This window comes from Mytilus californianus, unplaced genomic scaffold, assembly GCF_021869535.1.
Source record: "Mytilus californianus isolate M0D057914Y unplaced genomic scaffold, xbMytCali1.0.p SCAF_1, whole genome shotgun sequence".
NCBI classification, from domain to species: domain Eukaryota; kingdom Metazoa; phylum Mollusca; class Bivalvia; order Mytilida; family Mytilidae; genus Mytilus; species Mytilus californianus.
The window spans coordinates 15,314,019-15,338,795 of NW_026262581.1; the positions used below are offsets into that span (position 1 = coordinate 15,314,019).

General features: G+C 32.9%; 2 protein-coding genes across 3 annotated transcripts; one reads left to right on the plus strand and one right to left on the minus strand.

Moving 5' to 3' along the window:
* Positions 1-402: 402 nt before the first annotated feature.
* Positions 403-5,055, minus strand: LOC127710227 (mitochondrial potassium channel-like). The gene is made up of 2 exons (XM_052216022.1): positions 4,823-5,055; positions 403-1,334 (listed from the first exon to the last, which is right to left on the minus strand). The coding sequence occupies exons 1-2, from the start codon at positions 5,018-5,020 to the stop codon at positions 501-503; spliced, it is 1,032 nt and encodes a 343-aa protein (XP_052071982.1). The 5' UTR covers positions 5,021-5,055; the 3' UTR covers positions 403-500.
* A 1,787-nt stretch (positions 5,056-6,842) lies between these two features.
* On the plus strand, positions 6,843-23,849 carry LOC127709024 (calcium-activated chloride channel regulator 1-like). 2 transcript variants are annotated; one of them, XM_052214431.1, is made up of 14 exons: positions 6,843-6,964; positions 8,694-8,809; positions 10,167-10,455; positions 11,217-11,346; positions 11,845-12,001; positions 13,143-13,281; positions 15,947-16,053; positions 16,916-17,143; positions 18,391-18,678; positions 19,304-19,516; positions 19,715-19,985; positions 21,398-21,562; positions 22,114-22,323; positions 23,176-23,849. In XM_052214431.1, exons 1-14 carry the CDS (start codon positions 6,961-6,963, stop codon positions 23,661-23,663), a joined length of 2,805 nt encoding a protein of 934 aa, XP_052070391.1. In that variant the 5' UTR covers positions 6,843-6,960; the 3' UTR covers positions 23,664-23,849. The 2 variants fall into 2 exon arrangements, with proteins under 2 accessions (XP_052070391.1, XP_052070311.1); XM_052214351.1 differs by lacking the exon at positions 6,843-6,964 and having other exon boundaries at positions 8,499-8,809.
* Positions 23,850-24,777: the final 928 nt, after the last annotated feature.

Sequence of the window (24,777 nt, forward strand, 5' to 3'; positions counted from 1 at the left end):
AACTTAAGCAGAAAACTTAACATTGAAAATGGCTAATTAAATCAAAGTCACTGGATCATGGCCTAGGGGGCAGGGCTTCAAAATTGTTGTCAAACTGATAGTAATACAACTTCATACAAAATACCATTGATCTATCACAAGTACTTCCTATCAAACTAACTTAAACAGAAAACTTAAAAATTGTTGACGCCGTCATCGCAGCCGTCGCCGGAAAAGCAATCCCTATGTCTCGCTTTCCGTGACTTTCATCGCAGGCGAGACAAAAACCATGTGATTTCAAGTGGACAACATCGATTCTATATTTATTGTGTTATGCATACTACGCGACAAGAATGCATACATGTACAATTTTTCTTTTTATGTACAATATAAACTAAATTAAACTAATAAGAAAACTTCATAAACATGGTAAATGGTTTTATACAATTTACAAATAAAAATACAAACCATACATTCATTTAAAAAATGGCTAGGATGAGGAATCTATTTTTATTTGAATGCTATGGTGAACTTCCTTTAAAGAAACTCAATATAAAAGGCAAAGTTAATGCTAATGCTCCATATAGAAAAGTTACAGTAGCTAAAGAATTCAATTTTATCTTCCATTCTAAATTTCGTTCGGTTTGAGACAATAACTCCTCCATTTGTGGGCCGACATAAATGACGTTAGAAGTAGACAACGATGCTTCTTTCAGTCCCAGTAATTCCTTCACACCTGCAATTTCTTTTGTTAATTTAATGTCTTGAGTTTTCAATAATTCGACAATATCATTAATTTGTGTAGAAGAATACTTCCCAATTGGTTTTGGACTCGGATTATTTTCACCTATGGCTGTCCTAATGTCACCTAAAAAGTCTTCATATTTACTGTTTTGTGACTTGACAGCATCACACAGTTGCATTGCTATTTTTCTATAATCTTCCGTCGTCCCAGCAGACGTTTGAACAATTCCGCGCAACTCTTTCATTCGAAGATAGTTATTTATAGTAGTTCCTGTTATTCCTATAGCAGCACCGATGATAGATCCGATTATTGACCAGTATTTGGTCCTTTCACCTTGCGCGCGCTCCTTCTCGTGACTGTCTCTCAAAGCAGAAGAAAGAATAGCAAAATTAGCTCGGACTTGTTCTTCTAGGAGTCTAACTTCTTCTGCCATTTCATTTTCTTCTTTGATTATTGCATTTTCTTTAGTAACTAGCTCTAAGTAGCGGTCAGTGCCACGGTTTGTTTTTTCCAACTCTACAGCTACGTTTTTCAGTTTAGAATTAATCACAGTTAGATCTTTATTTGTGTTTCTTCTCTTCTCTTGGACTTCCTCAAACTTCGACTCAGCCTAAACAGATATATTAAAATCTAGGTAAAAACAAACGTAACGATATGTTGTACAAAAGTTCACAAAACTTATATGATCTGTGAATTTCTGAATCTGTTACCAAAAATCTAGGACTAATATATATTGGTCCCTAGCCAAAATGAATCAGGACAAATCTGCAGGAATATAAATTTTGGAAACGGACTTGTTTTATGAATTCATTCATTTTTATGAATAATTGTATTTCGTGAGTTTAAAAATAAAACTTAAATGGATGATAGCACGTTTTCTTAACGTATTTACTGCTCCAGATTCATTTAGTGTTAAAACTGAGATAACTTATAACACTTAATTTTATTTCAAGTTAAAATGAGAGATTATATTAAAACCTACATGTATATAATCGTATATGTTAAGGCTCGCAGCTATAATGCTTTTTTTTGCACTGGAGCGGCGTAAAGAAATCCAACATCAACCAATCAACTTATGTTATAAGGACCATTTGTGTACTCTTCAATTCTATTATTGTGACATTTAATTTAGTTTAAAATAAGTAATGATCATTTCAAACTTTTACATGTTTTTTTTTCTTCTATAGTTACTGACATTTGTGAAGTTTTAACAAATGTTTTTAATTCTATGACAAATCACATGTTAAGTATGAATGAAAGAGATTTTTTTTGTGTTAAACTTGTTTTAGTTAATATTCTTATACATTTCAACTTATTTAATGTGTTCTTGCTGTTTACCATACGATACAACAATACAGTAGTTTATAGATGGGCATCATATAAGATAAGATAAGATAAGATATTTTATTTCCAATTATGGGCCCCAAAGGGCATAAACATTACAACATCAATAATTTTTTCATAATACAATACAAACAATGAGATAAAAAAAAAAAGTTAAACGAGAACTATTTAAGTTCTTAAAGAATACGTAGATAAAGAATCTATAGTATGTTGTTTTTTTTAATACTAATGCATTGTATTGCAAGTGTGGTTGATATAGATAACAAACAAGCAGCCCAAAAAGAAAAAAAGAAAAATAGATATCCACATATGTATAGTACACAAAAAGTTGGATCAATTAAATATATAATAATCAGCCAAAAAGAAAGTAGAAATTAAACATGTCCATGACTCATCCTGTGTCAGCAGCAAATAGGAAAGCATTATGGTTTCCTAAAGGCAGCTGACACCAGGGGGCGATACCTTATGGGCCATAGGCATGTAAAATGTATATAAACTATTGTTATTTTAATATCGTATGGATAAGAGCAATAACACGTAAAATAAGTTGAAATGTTAAACTGATTGATGATTGTTGGTTGCTTAACGTCCAGTGGCAAATATTTCATGCATGTTCAGGACGAGAACACATTGGCAATAAATACAATACGTAGGTCCTGTAATGGAAGTCGTCCGGAATGAAGGTCGGGGAAATTAGGACTGCCATTGCAAAATGAGGGTATATTGGATAGGGACAGAAATTTGGCCACGCAAAAGGTCACCTACGGACCATCAAAGAGTTGACGCAAGGGTTCTTAGCGTGCAGATAGTGTGGCACTCTCTCTACACGAGGCATAGAAGTTAACGTCACCATTCTGACTGGACGTGGCTGCGTACTTGTACATCCCGCACAGCCAAACGAACGCCCCACTTTGGCAAGAGTTAAATTTATTGCCGGTCGGAAGAAGACCAAAGTGACCATATTTATATTCTAAGGCAACATTGGGTATTGACTAAATATACATAGAATATTAACCCAAAAAAAATTAAACTAAAAAAAGGGAGGGGTCTGAAATAACAAATAAAATGAACTAGCCTAGAAATGTAATTAGACCATAAGCCTCCATTCCTAATAGTTTTGAGAAGTTTGAATTAAGTACATCACTTATAGGGAAACTTGATTTTCTTCATTTGAAAACTGTTGCTTACTATTAAAGATTAAAGTCACATAAGAGTGAAGATCGTCATAATGTATGCAGAGAAAAACAAGTTGCTTTAAATCCACGTAATTTGACTCTGCTGGATATATATAGTACTATAGTTGTCTCATAGACAATAATACCACGTCTCATTATTTCACTGAGTTCGCCAAAGTGTATATCAGACATATGATTAGGAAAAGTCAAGTAGAAACTTGTATAAATGGTTCTCAATCCCATTTCTAGTGAAACAGCTTCTATTAATAGGTCTTTGACGTAAAGTTAAAATAAATGCCAGTGGGTTTTGGAAAGTTGGGGGTAAAACCACAGGCACTAGGGTATCGGGTCTGTTCGCGCCCAATACACGTTCGCACCCTACACGTTCGCACCCCACACGTTCGCCCCCTGGGTCCGTTCGCACCCTTTTTTTTTTATTCAAAAACCCGATGAATTATAAGATGTTTTTTAAGATGTTTATCTCAAAATAAAGAAAAATTCGGCAATTTTTGAATTTTTTAAATGAAATATTGTTTTAAATTGATTTGATGATTAATTATTTATGATTACTGTTAATTATATATGGTGTTTACACAGCTAAACTTGATGTAAATTCTGCATGTAGTTATATTAGCATGTATTTAACTTGGTATGAGTAAAAACAATTAAGATTCAAAATGTTATTGTTGTTGAGTTTAAAGCGGTTTGGTATCTTAACATTTAAATAATATTCAACACAAAAAACCTTTTTTAGAAAGTCACTTTATTTTGAAACAATGAAAAAAAAAATACAGCAATACACTAACCAAAACACGATTAAAAAGATATTCAACACAAAAAACGTCACTTTATTTTGCATGTTTTGAAACAATGAAAAAAAACTTATTTATAGCAATACAATAACCAAAACACGATTGAAAAATTATTTAAGACAAAATCAATAAAAAGGGTGCGAACGTGTAGGGTGCGAACGGACCCGGGGTGCGAACGTGAAGGGGGGCGAACGTGAATGGGCGCGAACGGACCCGGATTCCAGGCACTAGACGTCAACAATGATTAAATATCATCATAGGGGCAATCGGAAGAAAAGGGTTTCGTTTTTCACACTTTTTTTCTTTTCATTGCCCATATGTTATTATTGATAGAACTTCTAGTGTCTGTGCTAAAACCAATCGCTGTGGCGGATTCAGAAATTTTCATTTAGGGGGGGCTAGCTCTGACTGCCTAAGAGGGGGCCCGCTCCAGTCATGCTGCAGTGATTTCCTATATAATCAACCAATTTTTTCCCACAAAAGGGGGGGGGGGCCGGGCTCCCTGAAAAACTCTCTAATGATCCGCCTCTGAATCGAAATATCAAAATTTTGTTGCAACTAATTAAACGAGCTGTTGCAAATCAAGTCGGACCACTATATGCTTTCACTCCCCTTTCTTTGCTTTATTTTTCTCAGTTGGAACATAAAAAATGAATTCATCCTATTTTCCAGATTTTGTATTTTCTGCACTTTGTAATTTGTCTAAAACTGTTAATATTTCGTCAATTTTTTTGTAAAAACCGGTAAGGGGAGATAACAAAAATTACCTGCAAGACTTGTGCTTGTGCTTCTCGAACTTCTGTAAGCCCCACAAAATCTTCATACTTCTTAATACATGAATCCAACAATCCTTTGGCGGAGGGTCCAATATAACTGTCAAAAGTCTTCTGAGAAAAACTCTTCTTAGAACAGGAATATACAACAGGAAAACCGTGTTGAATGCGGAACCTTGCCAATTTGTTCATTGTTATTGTAAGGGGGATAACTCAATTGATCATATTAATCATAGTTTCATTATGATTATCCCCCTCCACCATTCTTATATTTTTTTAAAATCATTTTCATTTACAAGTATTGTTTTTGTTTTACAAGTCATTAATTTCATATTGTACTAAAGAGGTGAACTTTTTTCTGGACAAATTACAGTAAAGCAAATTAGCAACAGCTTGTAACTCATTTCAATCAAAATATAAAAATGCAAAAGATGATATATTCAGCTAATAATATTCTTCAAGATTTCTTTCACAAATTTTTTCACATAAGTTCGGAAGGAAATTCTAAACATGAAAATATTGATGTTAAAACTGAATGCAAATTCATGCTACCTCTTTAAATTCAAATTCGCACAGTAGAAACACATATTATGTTTCCTTACAAAGGTGAAATATATATAACATATCAAGCCAATCCAATCATTTATGTGATAACTGCATAAATTGTTTGAACTAGCTGTTTTGACATTAAGAAAACAAACAGATATACACCGAAGTAAAAATATAAAAAAAAGGAGATGAGGTATGATTGCCAATGAGACAACTATCCACCAAAGTTTTAAAAAAAACCCATACCGTATAGTCGGCTATAAAAGGCCCCGACACGAAAGATATGAAACAATTCAATTAAGAAAACTAACGGCCTAATTTATCATGTTTATAACAAAACAATTAACGAAAAACAAATATGACAGACATGAAACAGCGACAACCACTGAACTACAGGCTCCTGACTTGGGACAGGCACTTAAAGAATGTGGCGGACTTAAACATGTTTGATAGCGCTCCACCCTCCCCTAACCTGGGACAGTGGTGTAACAGCACAATATAAGATCAAACTATAAAAATAAGTTGAAAAATGGCTTAACTCATCAGATCGACACAAAGCAGAAAAACCTCAAACATAAACACAGACTGGACGTGGCAGGGTATTTATCCATCCCTCATCCCTAACAACAAAAAGGACACTAAGTACAGGTCTGAGAGTACTCGCAGTTACTGACACCTAATTCAAAGCCAATAACAACTAATAAAAAAAAACATGTATCTAAGACTAAAATATCAATCAGTACACATCCAACATCCAATGGATTTAGTGTAAAGACGTCATTAACAGTCAGAGAAAAAACATGACCTTGTACAATGTCAAAATAAAGATATCGACAGATTGTAGTACCGTTAAAGTGCATATGTGTATAACAAAACTATTTAGTATGATTTTAATTTACTGATAACAAAATCAATATTTATACCAATAAAAACAATATTCAAAGATCTAATTACAGTGTTGTCTTGGTAACCTTTTAGAATAAGTTTATTTAAAAGATGGATAAGTTTACCCGGATCGTACATAAATTTCCGGGCTCGGTAAACAACATCACCGTAAAATTTAGGATGTGCTATTCCGTCTGAAATAAGTTTTTTACAGGTACAGCCAAAATTCTTTTCTGTGATTTAACGAATGTAAATCTACAAAATCGGTTCATCTATATTATATGCAAATATGAAATCACAATTGGTACAGCAATAACTGCTCACCATTTCGTAACAATTGATATCATATAAGTTTACAATAAAATATATCTACAGGTTAGATGAATAAAAACAACATTGAGCCTCCAGTATGTATTCGGTTTGAATATGATTTTGATACATTTTAAGCCGTAGTATAGTAAGATCAACAGCCATAGAGGGGCAAGGGTTAATAGACAGAAACAAAAAAATATATTATAAAAGAAACTATACATCCGGATGTTCAGTGATATAATGTACACATTGTTTAATAGTGCAGACGGGCATATTAAGTGGTTGACATTATGTACAGAAGGTTTCATATTTATATGATAGTTAAGAGAACAGCAGACGTGAGCTGTTCTCTAAAGTTATCTACTGAGGGAGTCTGAATTATTGAAATGGGTAATGTATTCCATTGCGGTATTGTAAACAGAAAAATGAATGTCTGTTTGTATCTTTATAGATGTATAAATGCGTCTTAAGGTGAGGTGAGGGAATTTTCTGGTTCTTTGATCTGCAGATATTAGAATGGTGTCTGATGGAATTATAGATGATGTGAGATCTTATACATCATGACATGCAGGGGCGGATCCAGCCATTTTAAAAAGGGGGGGGGGGGGGTCCAACCCAGGATAAATGGGGAGTTCCAACCATATGTCCCCATTCAAAAGCATTGATCGTCAAAAAAAAAGGGGGGGGGGTTCGAACCCCAACCCTGATGCTATATTAAATATCGTCTTAATTTTTTACAGTGTATCCACGTTCCACAGTATGTTTTATCACGCGTATAAAATCATCACCTCACAAAAAAGGACAAAAACAATTGAAAAAAAAAGGTTTCGTTTCCATATTGGCTGGTGGTACTCTATCATTCTAGTGTAATATTTTCCCTCCTGCATATGCATATGTACTTTTTAGCGTTTTACTTGTTTGCACTGAAAAATTAAACATGTCTAGACTTTGAACAAAAAACTGATAAATGATACCAGGCTTATTAATTGGTACACCAGACATGCGTTTCTTTTGCATAAGCCTCATCAGTGGCATTCGTATCGAAACAATTGGACGACTAAATCCAATACGAAAGTTAAGAGCATTAAAAACCAATGACTCCTAAAATTGTGTCAATTACTACTAAGGCCATCTATGCCTAGGTTTGAAAATCTTTAGTGAATTTATTATATAACAACCCAATAACAAATGCAGGACAAATGCACCACGAATCTCGAAGCTTTCAGTTGTAAAGTACGTTGTCAGTGCTATCAAAATATTCTCTACGTGTAATGTTCCACGATTCTTTATTTTCTTACACGTGAAGAAATATAACTGAACTCCTGATAAATTAAACAGGTATATAGTTGTTTACATTCATACAAAACATCTAATAATATTTGACAAAAATCATTAAATTTTTACTGTCATTATTCTTATTCGGTATTGAAGAGTAATTGCCCATTAATTCTACATAAATGTACTCTTTAACTTTATACCATAAAGGTCTACATACGAAGTTGATATTTTTAAAGTTTCTTTTTTAAAACTTCAGTGATAAAAGTGTGTCCAGTTATTGAAATTACACTAAAAACTCTCACATATTTTTTTTATTTCTTCTCTTGAAATTTGAGATACACGATAATGACACGATAAAAACTCAGCCACGACATTGTAACTTGTATTTAAATTAAATATACAAAATGCCAACAATTGTTATTTTTATGTAGGTGTCCAGATTGAATGAATTGCACTTTTAGTTTTATGTTGCTTTCAAAACAGTGGTCTGGATCACGCACTGATACAAAACTTAATACTTAAATGTATAAACAGACGACCTTTTAACCTGTTTGCTTTTGAAATTTTAATTTTCTTAAGGAGCTTTCTCATACACATTGTACTGATACTTAAGGTCTTTACATAAGGGTATTATTATATCACAGTTATTTACTTGAGAATTTAAATATCTTAACAATTATACTAAAAAGACAGTTTAAACTAATTAAATGCCCAAGCTTCCCTCTTCTTGGTAGTGGCAAAACGATTGTTAAAATTGTTTGTTGACCCAAACTGATACTTTTCAAAATGAGAATTCTCATTCAAGGAATTCTAATTTTGACTTCAGTTTTACTTTCGTCAGATACAACTGTTGCAACACAATTGCCGATCACTGTAAGCCAGAACGGATATAGTGGACTTACTGTTGCAATAAGCAATAGCATTTCAGAAAATGTGGCACTTATTCAAAAATTAAAGGTAAGTTTTTGCTTTTTGCAAATGTAATTATTAGTCACTGGTATTAAGTTATATCATCAAGAAAGAACATAAAAATATAATTTAAAGATTAATGTCTGTAATTTACTTTATTTAATATTTAATTTTAAATTTTTGAAGCGTTTTAGGTCCAAAACGATTTTCTTAGTCTTGAAGAAAGGAGTTTGATCAAATATGTGCATGTGCTAGAGCAAGCTGTTAACTAAATATGTGTCTACCATTATCTATATCGTATCTTGCTCATATGCTTTCAATATATAATTGAAAAAAGACATGATCTGACCATGCAATATTTCACATGGGCATGTCCGTTCAGAGTTTCGTCAGTTACTGTTTGTACTGACAAACTGAAAAAAAAACATGAAAATTAATTCAGAGATATGCACATTCAAATGTCTAGTAAGCGCACCAAAATATATCATCATGTAGGACCAAAAACAAAACGTTTTGTAAATATGAATACAAGAGGTGTGGGGTACAAGTCCATGGGACAGCAACTCAACGACAAAAATAACAATATGACATATAGATGCAACATAAAGTCTTCAGCAATAGACATACCACATATATACACTAAATAGTGTGGGAGACAAACTTTTAAAAATAACTCAGACGGTTGTGTTGCCAAATAGGGATGATATTAATGAATGTTCCAATTTTAACAGTAGTATTAAAGAATAATATTTTAAAAACAATTACCTACGAAAGCGAACTGTGCCTATAAAAGACATATGGAAATCTGTTTAAAGCATATTGGTATACGACTGTTAGATATTTAGAGAGAGACTGGGTTCAAGAATTGTTTTAGCACAACTGTTTTCTTCCAAGCATTGCGAGGATCGATCATGCTCGTTTTATAAGGACAATCCTTTACACGGTTCTGTTTTTATGATATTAATTTGTAATTTGTCTTCCAACCGATATTTTGAAAATTAAGTTAAGTCATTCATTTTCAATTGAACATTTCGTCCTAGAAGTTCACCAGTGCTGAACTTAGTTTAAACAGTACTTTATCAGAATGATATGGAAAAGTTCAATATTAATAATTTTTCCAGCTTTACGATCACCGCATAAATGTTCCTGCTTTACGATCACCGCCCTAAAAGCAAGATAGTTTTGTCTATAACAAAGTATACAGTTTACCCTTTCCTTTTTTTTTGTCAGGTATTTGTTTGAATACCTCCGTTTCATTTGTATAAAGGAGATTGTTACTAGTCAATTTGGTTTTATGAAATGAAGCATTAGACTAAAACTTTAGACAACATCTTTATTCCAAATGTCTTTATTGAGTTAAAATGAGATTTCAAATATAAGATACTGTTATTATATTTTACCGCAGGACTGGATAACAGCAGCATCAAGAGTACTATACAAAGCTTCAAAATACCAATTGTATTACAAAGATGTCGCTATTGTGTTACCAAAAACATGGTCCATTCAAAGCAGTTACAAAAAGATATCGGGTCTAAAATTTAGCATGGCGCACGTAAGAATTGACGAAGAAAACCCAGTTGTTGGAAAAGTGCCATATGTCTTTGGACAAACAGAATGTGGCAAACCAGGACAATATATGCATCTTACGACATACCTTTTATTCGCGGGAGAACTTGCTGGCTTTGGAGAAATTGGTAAGAGAATTAGAAGTACTTAATATTGTGTTGATGCATATGAAAGTAGGCAATGGAAAAAACGGATTCTGTAGGAAGTTTTGTTGTCGTTGGTTGCTGTCTGTGTTTTTCGTTTATTGTTTTAGTTTACACCAAGCTGTTGTTTTTTCTTTGGAATTGTTTCACACGGGACATTTTATTGCTTACTACGAAATGGATTTTGCTTATTGTTTAAAGTTTGTACAGTGCCCTTTATTTGTTTACATACTCGTCCTTTGGTCTCTGGTGGATATTTATCATACTTGTAATAATATCTCGTATTCTTATTTATATATCAACTTACCGTTTTCCTACTTATGCTGACCCATGAGTATCTCAAAAAGCTACTGATTTTTACAGTTTGTTCTTATGTTGTGCCGTTGCACCACTTTCCCAGGTTAGGGGTAAGGTTGAGCGCTCACAAACATGATTAACCCCGCCACATTCTGTATGTGCCTGTTCCAAGTCAGGAGACTGTAGTTCAGTGGTTGTCGTTGGTTCATGTCAGTCATATTTATTTTCGTAAATTGTTTTGTTATAAATTAGGCTGTTGGTTTTCTGATTTGAATTGTTTCACATCTTTTATGTCCGGGCTTCTTATAGCAGACTATACGGTATGGGTATTTGACATTGTTGAAGGCCTTACGGTTGCCTGTTGTTGCTAACATCAACTTTATTTGAAATCTGGTGGATAGTTAGTTGTCTCATTGGAAATCATACCACATCTTCTTATTTCTATATAGGTGATGTCTTTGTCCATGAATGGGGTCATCTTAGATGGGGACTATATGATGAGTATGCATCTTTTGAAGAGGCCGGCTTAGAATCCCCATCAGCTTTTTACTTAGATGACGGAACATGGAAACCTACCAGGTACAACTGCAACACTTTTTTCATCGTCTTAATTCAACTTTGTGGGTTAAAAAAAGCAAATAATGCAAGAAAATCAATAATATCCAAAATTGAAATTTGAAAATTTTATATAAAATGAGTGACACATGCGTAACACTTTATCTGCCAGTTATTATATAACACTTTATTCCAACTGAGACATACGTAAAACACGTTGAAAAGGAGAAATTCTGTCGTATAGGACAGCCTATCAATATTATTCAGTGCTTTGTCTTCGATTTTAGCTATTTAATCTGGAGGGCCAAGTATTGCACGTAACCTTCGTCAAACATAGTCCAAATATCATTAAATGATTAGCATTGAAGAAGGTTTAAATCTTGTTCAACTCAAAGGTCAGAATTTGTCAAAACCTTTTCCAAATTACAATTTAGTGCCATAAATAAGAGTTAATGATATAGTATCATGCTTAAAATGCTGCTTATGTTGTTAGTATTCTACTAAAGACATTTTCATTGTTAGATGCACGGAAGAAGTAACTGGAAGAAACATAAATATGTTTACCGGTGCTCCATGCACAGTTACAGAAGATGGTATTCCAGAGAAAGATTGTGTTTTTATAGCTGACAAAGATTCCCCCGCGACAGCCTCATTAATGGGTCAACAAAATGTTCTAAAGGTATTAATATATATATGTATACATTTTTTTTAAATATACAGTGGAAAAGACCCTGCCAGTGTTACATCCGTCGAAATTTGTCAAATATAATGATATCATAGTTATTCAGTATCAGAACTACGTGAAATTAATCTCAAAGCGACCCTTTGAAGAATTGTAATATGTTTTAATAATAAACGGAAGGACCATTTTCCTCTGAATTTATTACACAGCAGGACTATTTTCGTAAAGTTTTTTAATCTTTACTCTAGTTTCATAGTATCACAGCTCCTGTTGTTTACTTCGAGGTTTGAAAAATATTATGGTTAATTTATAATTATAAACGCCTGAAGATAGCTCAAATCTTCATTTTTGACATTGTTTTAGCATTTAGTATTTAGAGATCTATTAGTATTCATCCAGAAATGTATATTGCTATTTATTGTCTTTCGGATACAAATATTTTCATTTTGGTTATATATTTTCAAAATTTGGTCCCTCGCTGCAAGTTTTGCAGTTTGTATCAACATGCCTTCATCAGCAAGTAAAAGATGTAGCTCTGATAACGTATTGCGTGATATCATGGAATAAACATTAATTATTGAACGTATTAGGTATATAGTATAACAATTTCAATATTGAATTTCGAGTAGGATTTGACAACTATTGACATTGAGAGTAAAAAAGGCAGAGGAAAGTGACACTACCTCTTTTTACTTCTGCTGATATGTCATCTTGTTGTTGAAATCAAATTCCTTTCCACAATAAAAAGATCCGTCGCTTTAGTCCTTGATATGTATCTTATTTCAGAAGGCAGTGCAGTTATTGATAATACTTTAGAAAACATATTTTTAGACCAATATGATTACCTGGTAAGAAGTCTTCTACCCCAGGTATAGATTACCTTAGCAGTCTTTGACAAAACCTTTTTGAATTTTGGGTCTTAATGCTCTCTTTGTTTTGCCTGTTAAGTTTTTTTTTCATTCGAGCGTCACTGATGAGTCTTTTGTAGACGAAACGTCTCTCTGGCTTTCAAAATTTTAAACCTGGTATCTATGATGACTTTTTTACAGAGTTATTTTTGAATCCATTTTACAGAATTTTTGTAAAGGGCTTAACATCATACAATTCCAACTTTTTTTTTGCTGATAAATGATTTCAGATGGAAGAATTTTGTGATACTGACGAATCAAATACTGACAGTAAACTGCGTCATAACAGTCAAGCAGCGAATAACCAGAATATCAAATGCAACTCGAGGAGTGCATGGGAAGTCATGCGTAAACATGATGATTTCAAAGGTTAGCTATGGACAACATTGAATAAAATTGGGGGAAAAAACCTGAAAGGATATAATGATCATATCAAAGGATGAACAATTAAGGAATTATATACTGTAATATTTTTTTCTGTCTATGAAGAAATAACATACAAAAGGTGGTGCACAGTGAATAAACAGACAGAAAAAATATTACAGTCATTTCTTATAATTTAACTCTCAATTCCATTTTCAAGGAGTAAATAATGAAAAAACGTTGATGACGTCACGGTCACATGACAATTTAAAAATTATGTCTATGAGCTGATAGACAAAAAACTTTCAGCCAATCAGAAGACATGTTATATCCAAAATTAAATTATATATATATAACATCTACAACTAAGCGTGAGACAACATTGTACATCATTATGATTTCAAAGGTTTGATGATAAAAACCCTATCAAAGGCTCGGACAACTAAACAAGGAAAGGGAAGAACTTTGGACACTAAAGGAATTGAGAAATTGTGACAGATCACAACCTACCAACATTGGAACTAAATAATAGAAAAAGTTTACAAATCAATTTGCCTAAATTAATTTCATATGCATTTGCTCTTATAGCTTTAAAATTCTTCGACATAACATATAATAAACACAATATCAAATCTAAATACACATATATATATAAACCATTTAATGAACAACATAGTGATTGAAATATATCTATATCTATTGTTGCAATAACATGTTTTTTTTCAAAATTGAAAAGCAGATTTTGAAAATTATTATCAATTGTTTATTCCATCCTTGGGGTGGGGTTATATGCCAAAACTTTTAACATAATGATTAATTTCTGAATTTCTATATTTTAAATCTGCAAAATATAAATCTAGATGTTGAGTATGAGACATAAAATTAACAATTAGTCTTATAGACAGATCCGATAATATGGGTCGGCCGGGATGAAGGGCTGGTAATTTGGATGGTCACTTGGAAAAAGGGTATGTTAGATTGAGGCCGAAATTTTGCCAATTTTTACAGGCCACCTACGGACCCATAAAAAAGTTGTTGCTTTGGTTTTTTCATTGAGCTTAGTGTGTGGTATTCTCCAGACACACGACATAAGATTTTACGCCCCCATTCCAACCGGACGTGGCTACGTATCTATACATATTACGCAACTAAACAGTCGCCACTCTTTAGCATAGGTTTTAATGCGGGAGAAATCCAGGTGAAAATATACCCCAGTCAACCCTTAGGTTTTACTCATTTTACTGAATGTTTATCATGTTTAAGCTAGTGATGTACGCTTCATGTCAATCACTCTTAATTTCTCACAATGATTCGTGTTTGCTATCACCATTTTAAGTGAAATGTAAATATAAATATCAAATCCACCAAAGTTCAAATAAAGTGGTTGTAAGCAATTATAGGAAACCGTACAGCCTTTAATAATGAGAAAAGCCCCGACATAAAAATATGAAAAATTCAATAGAGAAAACTAACGGCCTTATAACAAAACAATTAACGAAAAACAAATATGACAGAAATAAACCAACAACCACTGAACTACAGGCTCCTGACTTGGGACAGGCACATACAGAATGTGGCGGGGTTAAACATGTTTGAAGGCACCAACCCTCCCTAACCTGGGACAGTGGTGTAACAGTACAACATAATAACAAACTATAAAAATCATTTGAATATGCTTAACTCGTCTGATCAATACAAAGCAGAAAAACATCCAACAACAACACAGACCGGACGTGGAAGGGTATTTATACATCCCTCACAATAAAAAAAAGACACAAAGTACAGATCTGAGAGTACTCGCAGTTACTGACACCTAGTTCAAAGCCAATAACATCTAATAAAAAAATTGTATCTAAGACTAAAATACAAATCAGTACACATCCAACACCCAATGGATTCAGTGTAAAGACGTCATTAACAGACAGAGAAAAACATGACTTTGTGCAATGCCAAAATATAGGTACTGACAGATTGTAGTACTGTGATTGTGCATATGTGTATAACAATAATAATTAGTATGGATTTAATTCAATGATAACAAAATCAATATTTATACCAATAAAAACAATATTCAAAGATCTAATTATAGTGTTGACTTGGTAACCTTTTAGAATAAGTTTTATTAAAGGGTTGATAAGTTTACCCGGATCGTATCTAAATTTCCGGGCTCGGTTAACAACATCATCATAAAATTTAGGATGTGCTATTCCGTTTGAAATAAGCTTTCTACAGGTACAGCTAAACTTGCAAACCAAATATTTGTATCTATGGAATAATTTAGTAAAGGTTTTAAGTTATTTGTGGTAACGAAATCCCTGACTTAATGATTTATTAGTAGTTCATAGATTACGCTCATTGAAATCCAAAACGTTACAACAGACTCGGGCATAGCGAACAAGTTGGGATATATAAACACCGTTAGACGGTAACAAACGAACATTACAGCCCAAATAAGGAAAATTAACAATAGGGAAAGAACATGGTTGTAGGAAAGAAGATATAGTATGAGTACAGTTGGTGAAGAAAAAAGATTAATTTAGGTTTTGACAAGGGATAAGAAAATAATGATATTCAGATTATTATTTGTGTCACATCAATTTCATTGTGTCACACTCGTTTCTAACACGTAATAGAACAACTAAAAATATATTATAATTTATTCATCAAACAGGTAATACCCCTGGCTCTCCGAGTTTTGATACAACTCCAGATTTCACCATCGAAGTAGAGACTGACCAAAGAATATGTCTGCTTCTGGATATTTCGGGCAGCATGCAAGTTTGTATATTGTATTACTCCGTATGGTTTCCTTACGCAACGCGCTCGAATACATGTGTAAATAATTTGTCATAATGTAGAGCAGGATCTGCTTACGCTTCCGGAGCACCTGAGATCACTCCAAGTTTTGTTGGGGTTCGTGTTGCTCTTTCTTTGGTTTTCTATGTTGTGTTTTGTGTACTTTTGTTTGTCTGTTGGTCTTTTTTCTTTTTTAGCGATGGCGTTGTCAGTTTATTTTCGACTTATGAGTTTGAATGTCCCTGTGGTATCTTTCATCTCTCTTTTGTCATAACCCTGCGTAGGCTTACCAAAGTTATGTGTTATTTTAAAAGGCGAATCTAATCAGAAGTTTCTATTGTAAGTATACCTGAGTTATGAACGTAAAACATGTGTTATGGAAGACTTTTCTTAATATTACTATCCTCTTAAATATATAGAAGATATAACTTACTACACTCAGCTGACCATTGGTTTCCGATAATTGGTGTCCAGATTTTACACAGAACGTGTTGTTTCAGTTATGTCCTTACGCTTATTCTTCGTTACCAATCCAGGATGGAATAAGATGTGAATAATTATTTATTGAAAGTACATCATCTATATATAGCATAAGCTATATTGAACTTATCAACAAATAAATACAGTCTGCTTGTATCTATTTGTGAATAACTTATCATTCTACATATAAATTAGATTTAACCATTCTTTAGAAAATGAATTAGTCAATTGATGTAGTGGTTTTGTTAAGTAGTTTTAAACGTTGAACTTTGATTGCCATGTGTCATCATTATAATTAATCTCTCTCTCTCTCTCTCTCTCTCTCTGTGACGACTTACTTTACTTTAGAATATTTTTTTCACAGAAAAACAACAGAAATTCTAAAATGTATACGGCAGCATCAAATTTTCTGTTAAATATGGTAGCAGACGGTACTTCAGTTGGTGTCGCTACTTTTAACAATATAGGAAGGATTGTTCATCAAATGTTGACAATTTCAAGCCAGTCTGATCGTCAACAACTCGTTGCTAGTTTACCAACAACAACAGGCGGTACTACATCTATTGGCGCAGGACTGTTGGCTTGTATTACGGTAAGTTAAACATTTTATTTTTGTTCAGTTGAACACACTATATATGCAAACAAAAACAACATGATCTATTTATATTTGACATATATAGTTTGAGGATGATTTCTATCTAAGGTCATTTTATGTATTCTTGTCTTTCATTTTTGCTTATGTACTTTGTCTATATGCCATTTTTTTTCTTTGTTGAAATAGTTATTTGTTTTTATAGTGATTAATTATTACAAAATGTTTGACTGCTGTACCCCAATTTTTGAAAACTTTACCTATGAGGTCTTTTTGTTTTGCTAACACATTGTTGATAATATAATGGAATTCTATGCGACTGTCATACAAGTGAGAGGTTTAGCTAGCTATAAAACCAGGTTTAATCATCATTTTCTACACAAGGAAATGCCTGTACCAAGTCAGGAATATGACAGTTGTTTTCCATTCGTTTGATGTGTTTGCGCTTTTGATTTTGCCATTTGAGAAGGGAATTTCCGTTTTGAATTTTCCTTGAAGTTTGGTATTTTTGCTATTTTACTTTTTCCTAACTGATATTTTTTTTTTCAGGAAGTAATATTTGAAATAAAAGTATATGACGTCTTTAAACTAAATTCGTTGAATGTGTAGTGATTGTTATTTTAGTAAGGGAGAACATGATTTATTTATTAGTTGTAATTGGCTTTGGAATAGCTCTCAGTAAGTACGAGTTTTCTTAGATGGAATAGCTCTCAGTAAGTACGAGTTCTCTTAGATGGAATAGCTCTCAGTAAGTACGAGTTCTCTTAGATCGTTACTTTGTGTCTTTTGTCTTTTTGTTAGTTGTTTTTGTGCTTCGTGCATTTTGTTCATATGTTGTGCTGTTACACCAGGCACGATCCCATGTTATGGAAGGTTTGAGCGCCCATTAACATGTTTAACCCCGCAACGTTCTTATGTGCTTTTCTTAAGTCATGACTCTGTAATTCCAGTGTTGTCGTTTGTCACTCGATGTGTATATTATTACCCCAAAAACGTTGATGTCTAGATAAGTTAGAAACTTTCTATTGTATATTTATTTCATCACAATTTTATAAACAAACAGATACAACGCATACTCAGATTGAGGGATATTAAAAGACAATAGTTTCGGAATATTCCTCTCTGATTAAAGATATGAGGAGGGAAAACAACAAATATTCATTAAAACAGCATAGAAATAGTAGCAACACAAATCTCCAAATTGTCCTGTTTTGGGAATCAAAATGATTATTCTTTTTATTTAACAGGCCTTAAATTCCAGTAGTGACGGATTAGAAGGATCGATGATTTTTCTGGTTACGGACGGAGAGGAAAGCCGTGCGCCTTACATTGCTGATGTCCAGCCAGTAATCACGACATCTGGAGTAATAGTTAATACATTAGCACTGGGGAATGAGTCAGACACGCAATTAGGAGGTATATCACGTGCATCAGGAGGGCAGAGTTTTTACTATTCTGAAGATGAAGACAGTACAGTTCTCACAGACGCGTTTGCTGCTGCAGTTGCAGATAGCAGCAGCGATACGCTAATTCAGGTCAGGTCAGAGTAGTAAACACTCAAAATATTTGTAAAAACATATGAAATGTCAGCTTTTAAATGTGAAATTTTGTGACACAATTTATTTAGCTCACATGGATTCGACTTATCAATAAAAGATATGACTCTGATTCCGAGTTCTAATATTATGCAATGATAAAACTTTTCACATCTAGTATATAAACAGTTTTGGAGACATGCATGTATAGGTGTTGGTACTTTTATGAACTTGTTGTGCAAAATTATACTGAAATTGACAAATATAAGACTTTTTTTTTTAAAATAATCTATTTTCAAAAGTTTTTTTTTTCTCCGAATACTTTTCTACACTTTTCCCCAATTAATAATGCAGCATCTTTAGAAAGGCTCCTAATATCACTTATCCAAAGATGAGCATACAGTCAAACATTTTAATACTTTTAGTCAACAGTAAAAAAATCATTTAAAAAAAACACAAATATTCGGCAATAAATGAAATGGGGTGAGACTCCGCGGGGCCACCTACTGAATCTGCTACCGCTAATATTTAGCGAAAATTATACATATGGTTTTGTTCTATGTTGACTTTTAGTTATGTTCCTTGTTGACGATCATCGTCTCTGTCATGAATATTTTTTTTACAGATTGAAAGTAAGAGTTTTTCTATTTCATCAACGCAGTCATTTGAACATTATACAACCATAGATGCAACAGTAGGAAGAGACACTATAGTGCAGATATCTTCAAGTGAAGGTGATGATATTGATATATCAGTAACAGGTCCAGATCAAACGATATACAAAGAAATCAATTCAACTTTTGGAATAACTACCGTTAAAATACCTAATATTGCACAGGTAATATATTTCAATAGTTTTATATATATCTGAGACTTTAGTTTTACATTGATTATATTTCTTAAGTAGTGGATTACGAATCCGAAAATAAATGAAAAAAAACGATACATATATACAAATGAACAAATGAGATACAGAGACAAGCAAAAATAGAAAAACTGAAATTTTTGTTTTCATTACAAATTTTAACAATTTCAGAGTGGAAGTTATAAAGTTTCTGTGACAACTACATCCAATAGTATTATTCCTGGTGTTTTAAACGTACAGTCGAAAGTTAGAGTTCCAGGAGAAACAACAGCCAAATTAAGTGTTTGGTTGTCTGATGATACACATGTGTACGGTTCAGATGGTACCACTGTTGTTTATGTTGCAGTTTTGAAAGGGATGGCGCCCGTATTGAAATGCGATGTAACAGCGAGCTTAGAGGGATATGAAGCTAGCACCATACAGCTTCACGATAATGGAATTGGTACAAAATCATTCTTAATTTCTTTTCATGTAAACTGTTATATATAGATATATATTCATGTGTGCTGTGTGATTCAGGTGACCGTTCTGTTTTATGTATCGCCTCGACGAAGTCGTGAAGGCGAGACTGAGAAATGCTGTTTACGGCGACGGCTTCGACAGATAAAAGATTTTAACAATGTATTCGTTTATGATTAGGTCAGTTAACGGGGAACCACTAGTGATAGGATAATGCTATTTGATATACAGTTATATAAGCATTGACACATCTTATTTTCATGAAGATTATTTTGCACCGCCCCATATCTTGATCTATTGACTTTAAGACCTTTGCATACGTTACATGTTTAAGTTTGTGATTAGGTTAGTGTATGATGAAGCACTGTAGTAAGTCAATGGTATTTGGTATGCACTTGCATTAGCATGTGCATGTTCATTTCCATGGACATTATATGGCCCTGCCTCCTCCTCATGGTTTATTGGTTTTGAAACTGTTGCATAGTTTACATGTTAAAGCATTGCCATTTTAATTTCAAAATTTACATTATACATTAAAATCACATACAAACGAGAAATATATATTTTATTGTAAATCTTTAATCAGTTCCTTTTAATATTATAAATCAGCCCGAGTTTAAAAGAAATCTGTCCATCACAATCCTTTATAAACAGAATCTCCTACTTTTGAAAATGGAGTGTAATGAAATGTACAGAATGTTCTTCATTATATATTTGATGATGGAGATGATGATGACGATTTGGTGTTTAACGTCCAGTGGAAAATATCTATTGCATATCAAGACAAGAACATGGTAATGTGATATGAATATGAACCGTGCTTTGAACTCGACCGGCACGCTAGGTCAGAATTTTAACTCGCTAATTTCAGCAGGAAAAAATGCCACTCTACCTTGACATACTATACAGATTCCGGGCCGACCATTAGTCTTTGCTCCTACTATTTAAACTGTACATATTTACAATTCTTGGGCTGGAACTGGCAGGAGGTGTGTACTTGTTTCACTTGGAATAGCATAAGGCGATATATCAATGGTATGGTCCTTATACAACAGATTTGAATACCATTTTGTCTACTATAAACTTAATTTTAACTATCAGGAATTTTGACGGAAAATGTCTTTTAAAAGTACATTATTCAGAAAACCATTGCGCATGATACAGGTGCGCCTTTTCGTGCGGTCTGTTTCAAAAGTAGTTTGAAGTAGTCATGTTAGCATTTAAACGAGTTCGTTTGTACAGGTAGGGCAAAGTGATGTCTAGACTATTCCTTAATTAATTTTGATGGTGGGATAAATCTATTTAGTTTCATATAAGTAAAAGATCAACCAATTTCATATGTGTAAACCAAATTTAGTTACTATTACTTAATGTATATTTATTTGTTAATTACAGGCTCCGATTCACGAGAGTACGATGGAATATATTCAGCTTATATATTTTCTAATAATTTTAAACGAAATGGGCGCCACAGTCTCAAAATATCAGGCCAAAATATAAACAATAGAGCAGAAACACTAAAGTCAAAGGAAAAGAGTGACACGTTCCCATATTATTCAGGTAATGATACATCCTAAGTATAAAGAAAAATATGACATTTGTTGACATCCTATTTCTACAGTTGATTTACAACAAAACAGTTTGAAAGGTTGCAAAAACGAAATAATACCTACATGAGACATTAAAGGACTGTACTTAGTATCTTAAACGACATTAACAAAACATTAAAATATGATTTTTGTTTTGTTTCAAACATTTATAAAAGCAAAATATTGAAATGATATTTCGCTGTTAGCAGTCAGTTTGGTTCAGTTTTGTCAAAACAAGTTCAAGTTAATAATTCAACCTCATTTAGATCAAGCGAAATAATAACTACATGAGACATTAAAGGACTGTACTTAGTATCTTAAACGACATTAACAAAACATTAAAGTATGATTTTTGTTTTGTTTCAAACATTTATAAAAGCAAAATATTGAAATGATATTTCGCTGTTAGCAGTCAGTTTGGTTCAGTTTTGTCAAAACAAGCTCAAGTTAATAATTCAACCTCATTTAGATCCGTATTCATGCGACTATTGATTAACCTTTGTGCATGTTTTCTGTTTACAGGATTGACTACCGAATTAGTTGGTAATTTCCAGAGAGTAATCCTATCCAGTGAAATAAGTGTTACTAACTATAGTACTACTCAGTTGACGGATAATATAAAACCAGCAAAAATAACAACGCTTAAGTTAAAGTCTGTTCAGTTAATGGGAGATAAGTTACAAATTATTTTACTTTGGAAGGCCATTGGCGATGATCTAGACGTTGGTACAGGTACGTATTTACAAATTTGCCGTTTCAGAATCTAATGCATTCTGGGTAATATTTTCTAAAGTGTACACAAAAACGTTGTGATTGGTTTAAATGTCCTAAACAATGGAAATTCAACTAATGACATAACGTTATTATCATTTTGGGGCACCCATAGTCTTCTTTATTCTGAAACGGTGAATTCCTTAATCTTTTCACGTAACCTGTTTGATTTATAAAGTTTTCGTTATAATCGTTCTCTTGAATCTGTTCAAGTTTCTCACTATTTCCAAAAGAAAAGCTTACATTTTGATAATTACCACAAGTTGACAGATTTTAGATGCAAAATAGTTTTATACTTCAGTGTCCTCCTTACCGAAACGAACAAAACCGCGATGGTGCAAAATGTGAGGTCACAACTACTTATCTATTATTAACTTTATTGTATATTTCAAAGCATAATTTTAGATTTTGCATATACGATCATAAAATATATGAGCATAGGCTACGATGAAACCCATTTGTTATAATGTTTTTCTTTTTGTTGCTGTTGTTTGTTTTTTACTCTTCTCCCTACTACGGTATGATGGGCCATTATCTTTTCTGAGCTGTGCGTTCGGCCGTCCCGTATCGCTTAGAGCGTGGCATGGTGTCCTATGGGCACTTATTCTTTTTTTTTTGTGTTTTTTTTGTAAGGAATCAAAAATTTGTGTTAAGAAATTATAAAACAAATAAATAATTTCAAAAACAGGAAAAAATAACTGATCTAAATGAGATTTGTTCAACGATACTAATAAAGATATATATACTCCCAATGGTATTATTGATGAGTTTTTCTTAAAATTTTAACTGAACTATTAATTTCTTTTATTTCAGCATCTGAATATGAATTTAGAATATCAGACAGCTTCTCTAAAATTAAACAACAACCTGAACAGTGTACTAAATTAACTAACAACATACCAATCCCAAAGTTAGCGGGAAGTACTGAACAACATTTGGTTACAAAAGACGATGATTCGCTCACTAAGTATATAGTTGTCAGAGCTATAGATGATGTTGGCAATAAGGGAGATTACTCTAATATTGTTTCTATTTCAAAACTTACCGATCCGTCTTGGACTACAGAAGCTATTAGCACAGTTAATCTAACTGAAACCTTCGTTTCTGGGGGTTTAGCATTAGCGATATTGTTGATAATGATGATATTAGGACTTTGTTTAAAAGTTAGGTCATCAAATACTAACGATAAGAAAAAGCTGATTAAACAAAAGAAACATCAAAATCAGAAACCAGGTAAAAGAGGTTCTTCAAATAAACATCATAACCGATATGAATACGAGAATAGAAACTATATTGTGTAATAGAAGCAATAAAAAAACTTTCAGAAATATAGTCAAAATCAATTTATTTGATTGATCTCATATTAACTATTTGATGTGAAAGAAAGTCTGTATAAAGTGTTTGTGCAGTTCATGTAAACAAGAATGAAAGACGAGAGATAAACACGTCTCCTTTTACATTTTCTAATACAACATTAAGTTTCAGAAGTTGAAGTTTTAGTCAGTTAATTGTCGAATTCTTGTGATTCTCTTGAAACATAATTAAAGAACGTGAAGATGAAAATATGGAGATGTGGTTTTATTGCCAATGATACAGCTATCATCCAGAGACTCTTATGTAAGCAACTATTTATAGGTACCGAACTTCAACAATGAGCAAAACTCATACTGTATATTAAGCTCTAAAATGCCCCGACATGACAAAATCATATGAAAATGCTCACTTATGATTAACACGCCATAAGTATTAGGAAAACAGGAGTTGATGCAAACTGGATGTGAAAACGCATTGCAGGTTATATAATGTTTACATGAAGCTTGATACCAAATATCAGGGTGATCTGATTCGCAATTCATCAGATAAATGTGACAAATTATTTTATACAAGGACATATGTGTGAGAAAATAATAGATACGTATCATTGTTTGTGCCTTAATGTTTGACATTGTACAGTTGTTATATATGTTTTTGAGGTGTTTTATTCCTATTGAGTTTTTCGGGAGAGATTCTCTATTGCACATAGTATTATTACCGAATTTGCTCACTCGGTGCAAAAAAGAGAGGAATCAAGTTTTATTGGGAATTATGCATTATTTGCTTACTTTCTCCCTCCAACAATTTTTCAAAATGTGTGAAAATACTCTAGAGGCAAGATAGTTCATTGCCTTCTTCATGACGAATTCGATTTAATCAGAATGGTACCTTTAGATCAAATACATTATTATAGGTCGTGGTATAACGTATATACAGTAAACAATGGAAACATTTAAATAAGGACGAGCACAACAGCGTGTTGAAAAAGTTCCATGGGTGAATCGATTTGTTTTACTAAAATACGATCCAAGGCATTACCATTATACTGATGGCAAAGTATATTCTGCAGAAAAAATCTTATAAACGAGATAGGCAGTTTAG

Bases quoted from the DNA above. Each gene is read 5' to 3' on its own strand.
- LOC127710227 (XM_052216022.1), bottom strand. From the start codon at position 5,020: ATGAACAAATTGGCAAGGTTCCGCATTCAACACGGTTTTCCTGTTGTA. The intron at 1,335-4,822 runs GTAATTTTTGTT...ATATCTGTTTAG, and splicing joins CACAAGCACAAGTCTTGCAG to GCTGAGTCGAAGTTTGAGGA.
- LOC127709024 (XM_052214351.1), top strand. From the start codon at position 8,639: ATGAGAATTCTCATTCAAGGAATTCTAATTTTGACTTCAGTTTTACTT. The intron at 18,679-19,303 runs GTCAGGTCAGAG...TTTTTTTTACAG, and splicing joins GCAGCGATACGCTAATTCAG to ATTGAAAGTAAGAGTTTTTC. The intron at 22,324-23,175 runs GTACGTATTTAC...CTTTTATTTCAG, and splicing joins TGATCTAGACGTTGGTACAG to CATCTGAATATGAATTTAGA.